This window comes from Benincasa hispida, chromosome 8 (assembly GCF_027475165.1).
Source record: "Benincasa hispida cultivar pf3 chromosome 8, pf3_genome.v1.1, whole genome shotgun sequence".
Lineage (NCBI taxonomy): Eukaryota > Viridiplantae > Streptophyta > Magnoliopsida > Cucurbitales > Cucurbitaceae > Benincasa > Benincasa hispida.
The window spans coordinates 49133220-49138581 of NC_143485.1; the positions used below are offsets into that span (position 1 = coordinate 49133220).

A 5362-nucleotide genomic window follows, 5' to 3' on the forward strand; every position below is an offset into this window, starting at 1 on the left:
GCAACCAAAAAAGACATATAATTGCATAGATCGAAAAATGACCTAAAAAGCCATGATGTGAAAGTTACTTTAAAGACCCAAACTATTACCTATGTGCACTAATGTGACATTCCAAGCCACCCTCGTAGTCCAAAGACAAAGTATGTAAGTATGTGGATAGAGCGACCGTACAAGAGCACCTCACCCATAGATCGAAAAGGGCATGAGAAAAAAAACATGAGTTTGGTTATTGTTGGATAATATATTATTAAATCTACCTTCACTCATCAACTTTTGGGTCAATGATCCGATAACTTTACTTTAAAATGTTAAGACAAGAATTCGGTATACACTTGTGATCCATTGCTAGTGGAAAGGAAGGGATAACTTCTCACCCACCATGAATTTTTGGTCCTCCACTGCTTCGAGTGGTGGTACTAGATTTTTTTTTTAGTAGGCTCAAAATTTCACATTTAACTTTTTATATACTTGTTTTTGTCTCTGACTATTTTATTTTGCTAGTGACAGTCACCAAGCTATGGTTATCAATTTTCTTTTTTCGAAGTCTATGATTGCCAGTTTTGGTGCATATTATATTTCCATAAAGGATTAATCGGAATTCCAATCACCCCACTTTTCTCTGTTTTAAACTTAGACCATGGAATCATTCCTAAGAAAATGATGGGGAATCAAAATTTTGTGATTATGTTTCCCTTGGCTAAAGAAAAAGGAGATTGACCAGTTGCGTTTTCATATGCTTTCTTCTCTAACACCAATAAGAAGTTACACCTTCAATTGCAGGCACTAATTCTTAATAAGGAAAGCAGTAGTTCGTCCTTGGCAAATCTTTTACTGAAAAAGCCAAAAGTTTCGTCAAATCATTCATGAACAATCTTGTAGTATAATAAACCATCTTTTCTCTAGTCTAATATGATTAAGCTTCTTTTTGCTTGTTGGTTTTCCACTTTTCCTTTCCCATTATCGTAGTTAATTAACTTTAGTCATGGTATGTTTATTATTATTTAATGCTAAAAAAGTGCACCGTTCTTTTCAGTAGCTTGATAATAGAAAGTCCAAAGTTCGTGCTTGGTTTGGAGCAATCCGAAATTTTCCTAAAAAACATGTGAGTGAGAACAAATTATGTTGAGAGAATCCACATTGGTCTATAGAGATAGCCTTCACTATCGGAAACAGTTCCAAATATGTAGCATGGTTAGGTCACAGGGAATGCAAAGAAATGCAAGGCTATTAGGTGTGGAAACCAAAATTTGTAATTATCTGCTAATGCTTAGTTTAGTTTTTCAGTTCTTTAGTAGGGGGATCTAAACTCGTATGAATTCTTGATGCCGGTTATTATTAATATGATTATACAAATATGAAAAACTTCTCTAACGTGTTGGTTATAGATTATAGTCAATTTTCCTGACATATCATAGCCAGACATTGAATAAGCTTTGCTTGTTGCTTATGCTGCACAAGATATCAGATTTGTGTATCCCAAACAAAGTAGTTGCTAAACAGGAACATAATAAGATCAGGTCTTATCATTGCCAAACTATGGTGAGATCATGAAAGTAAATGACATCATTGATACTCCAGAAACAGACTTGCTCTTGGGTGAAGGCCAGCATCTTTCAGAGTCATATTCATCTCATCCATACCATATACTCTTCTTGGGAAGCTTGCTATCAATCTATAGTTTTCAGTACCCGGAAGACCGAGCGAATTGATGTAACTGTAAATTGATTTCACCTTGTCCATGCTTGAAAAGCTTCTCTCTCTCTTTTCACCATTTGGAAACCTTATTTGTATCTGGAAGATGAATAAGTGTTAACTATACTTGATTAGTTCAATGTTAGAATGATTTTAGATTAAAGTTCTGCTTTTGTATAGTTATGTACCTGGGAACTAGGCTGAGAATCTTTTCCTTTACTTGCAGGATCCTTGTTTGGAGTTTCACGAGTAAATGTAGGTTCTTTCATTCCATTTTGCTGTTTACTTGGAGAATTCTGCTTGAGCCTCTCATCATTTGCTTTCTTCGGTAGCACCAGAGGAAGATTTTTAAGTCTTTCCCTCTCCTAGAAGGCAACCAGGTTGATTTATTGTCAAATTTTGAGTTGGCAAAATTATAATGTTGAGTGTTCTTACCCGTATCCTTTTAAAAGTTACAATATTACCTTTTAACCTTTCATACATTTTTTAAAACTACCTTTAGAATAGAAACCCTTTAAAATTTCGGATGGAGTTTCGAATCTAGAATTGTGTGGTTGTGGCATAAAATGGTGTGACGAGTCAACTTTTTGTTTTCGGTCACCATCCTATTGTTCCGGTTTAAATTCCATTCGAAATTCTAAAGGATTTTTTGATAGTTTAGTTTTGAAATCTTCGTGAAAGATCAATGATAATATTGCAACTTTTGAAAGTATAGGAATATTTTTGGCCAAGTATGAAAGTATTCTTTTTTTTATCAGTTAACCTTTTGAGTTTAGGTGGAGTGAGTATAATATTTGATTTGGGATATCACAGAAGATCACACCTTATCTTCTTTAAGAGCGGCATGATATGCTCTGTCTTGCTCTTCTCTAATCCTGCGATCTGCTCTTATCTTTTCTTCTCGCTTCAGTTTGGAGCTACCAAAAGCTGATCCCTGCTCCTCAATTGTCCTCTGTAGAATCTCCACTAACTCAGCTGGAGAAAGTGGCCCTTCAAGCTAGTTAAATATGAAGCAGAAGATCAAACTTGAGCACAATCTCAACCTTTGCTTTCTAAGACATAATTGGCAAAATTTAATCAAAATAGAAAATCTAAAACTCAAACTTAACTAACCTGTTGTAGGACTGTTATACTTTCGGCCGGAGCCGGAGCAATTACAGCACAGAAAGGGAAACTGGTAGCTCCTAATGTTGTAGCCATCTGTAGACCATCACCTCTGTTTGCAACTGCTCCCCAACAAATGAAATTAGCATCAAGAAACTGCACTACTAGCTCTGAACACAGTGTCTCCTCACAGAAAGAGGGTGTGAATGGGTGATCTGGTGAATGCAGATACAAGAATAAGAACTTGTGTTCATCTTCTGCTATCTTCATGGCTTCTGCAAATCGACAGGCGTAAAAGAAAGGGTGCACTGAGCCATACTGGTACTGGAAACTGGTCAGGAAAGACCATTCTTCCGGGACATTTGATATGTCCTGCTGCAGGATCTGATATTGGTAACTGGATGGCAGAGTCTGGTTTCTTCTTCCTCCATTCATAACTCTTGAAAATCCTCCTAATATGTTTCTCGGAAGATTAACCATCCGCCGGACGATACCATTGATTGAGGCCTCAGCTAATCTCGAAGTTTCCCTCATTGTTGATGACATTTTTTTTTCCAAGAGAAAATGCAGTTAGCAGAGAAGAATATAACAAAAATGACTCCTGATTTTTACTCTACTTAACTAGGATTATGGTACTATTAGCAATGGGCTGATTGACAGTGGCAGAGACCTTGAGAAGCTTAAGAAAGAAACAAAATTTCACAAAAAATATCAGTCTTATTCAGATACCCTTTGCAAGAGAATCAACTGTCACTTAGAAGAATGTGCTGGCTACTTTCTTTCTTTTCCTTTTAGCCTTCAATGGATTGGATGCTTTGCTTGAATCAAAATCAACCACAAATGCTGAAGAGATGGGATTTTCAAGAATAAAATTCTGAAGTTCTTTCTCTACTTCTTTTCATTCTTGAAAGTTCAAGAATCAACTGTCACTTTGCATAGAATTTGAGCAGAACAATATGCTAACACTTTGCTTTTTTGATCATTTTCACTTACAAATTTATACTGGAAAAGAGCAGGTATAAATTACTCAATCATACAGTATTCTCTCTTTTTTCATCCGAAGATTTGCTCCATACTTCACTTGCTCCCACAATAGACATCCCAAGATTACAAAAAGAAACATGAACAAGATTCACTACACATGAACCATGCTGCACCTAAGTTCACTGCTTTCTTTTATTGCATGTTACATGCTGCAATGCTGCAATTAGTGATTTGTGACATAACCAGGAGTTTCAATTTGGTGGAACTGCAGAGACAATTGTTGATCATAGCTTCCTAGATTGAACTGTAGATCCTTCTCCTTCTCATGAAGGATCTAGAGTGGAAATTTCTTGAAAGATATTCGGACTATATAGAACGAAAATGTGAAGTTTGATACGACTAGTAATAGGATATTAGTTAGGAGTCTGGTTATAAAATGAAATATAGGTACAATACCATTCAAGTTTTGAGCTAAATCTGTAAATTCCTAAAGATTTTTAGAACTTATTGAACTTCATTTCCTAAGGCCAAAGTGAATGTTACACAATAGAAATACCCTCTGAGATACTACCCCTTTTAAGTTTTAACCTCACTCAAACCAAGTTGAAATCAAAAAACAAAATCTATCCCATCTGGCTTCTTTATGCTACAGATTATTTTGAATCACAGACAAGCAGACAAGAAATCTTCTAGTTCTGTCAAAAAGGAAGAAATTACTTTTATGAAAAGTGGGACATTTTACATTCATGTTGAGTGTGTGAGAAAATTACAAATGAAGGGATGTGATCTACTTATGCTCAAATTTCTGATTGACAAGAATTTTATTCTTTACCTTCAACTATGGAGAATCCAATTCATATTCCTACCATCTTTTTATCATTCTTTAACTTGGAATTTATGCTCTTTGAACAAAACATGCTTATCCAGCAAGGAAACACATCTACTTTTGCAGTTTCAGAGCTGATTATTCTTGATTTTATATCTTGCAAACTTTAGAAATATTCAAAGAAAGTTGCCTAATGTTCAAATGGGTGTTTAATTGCTTTGTATAGCTATTGAGGGACAAGAAAAGGAGGGTCTTTTCTTTACTTTTAAGCCCCTGGTCAGGAGCTCATTTTCCTCTTATTCATGATTGTTGGTTGTTGAATTTTTTTTCTTTTCAATTTGTCAATCTGGGTGGCCAAAGTAAAACATAGTGCTCATAGTGCTTTGAGCACTAGAGTGGAGTTTAAGATCGTGTTTGAGATGATTTTTGGGTCAAATTACAAATAAGTATTTTTTAGATTTTTGTTTATATATTTAATCTTTAGATGTCTTTTAAGGTTTACGAATCCATTAGATAAAAGATTGAAAGTTCATAACTCAATTAGATGTAAAAATTCAAATTTATATCTAATAGGTCTATTAGTTATTTAAAACATTGAATTTGTCGGGAACTTATTAGAACAAAACTAAAAGTATATGGACCTATTAGACGTAAAATTAAAAGTTTTTATGGATTTGTTAGACACTTTTGGAAATTTTGTAATCAAACCGACATAAATCTCAAATTTGAGATACTAAATTTACAAGTTAACCTTAT

At 34.7% G+C, this 5362-nt stretch overlaps 1 protein-coding gene across 1 annotated transcript; it reads right to left on the reverse strand.

Annotated features, from left to right (window-relative positions):
• Nucleotides 1–1363: 1363 nt before the first annotated feature.
• On the reverse strand, nucleotides 1364–4798 carry LOC120083742 (plant UBX domain-containing protein 10-like). Its single transcript, XM_039039594.2, has 4 exons — nucleotides 2806–4798; nucleotides 2516–2689; nucleotides 1881–2057; nucleotides 1364–1791 (listed from the first exon to the last, which is right to left on the reverse strand). Exons 1-4 carry the CDS (start codon nucleotides 3340–3342, stop codon nucleotides 1564–1566), a joined length of 1116 nt encoding a protein of 371 aa, XP_038895522.1. The 5' UTR covers nucleotides 3343–4798; the 3' UTR covers nucleotides 1364–1563.
• Between the last annotated feature and the right edge of the window lie 564 nt (nucleotides 4799–5362).

Excerpts from the sequence above, each read along its gene's own strand:
- LOC120083742 (XM_039039594.2), bottom strand. The coding sequence starts at position 3,342 with ATGTCATCAACAATGAGGGAAACTTCGAGATTAGCTGAGGCCTCAATC. Across the intron at positions 2,690-2,805 it reads GTATAACAGTCCTACAACAG|CTTGAAGGGCCACTTTCTCC; the intron begins GTTAGTTAAGTT and ends ATATTTAACTAG. Across the intron at positions 1,792-1,880 it reads ATTCTCAGCCTAGTTCCCAG|ATACAAATAAGGTTTCCAAA; the intron begins GTACATAACTAT and ends TTCATCTTCCAG.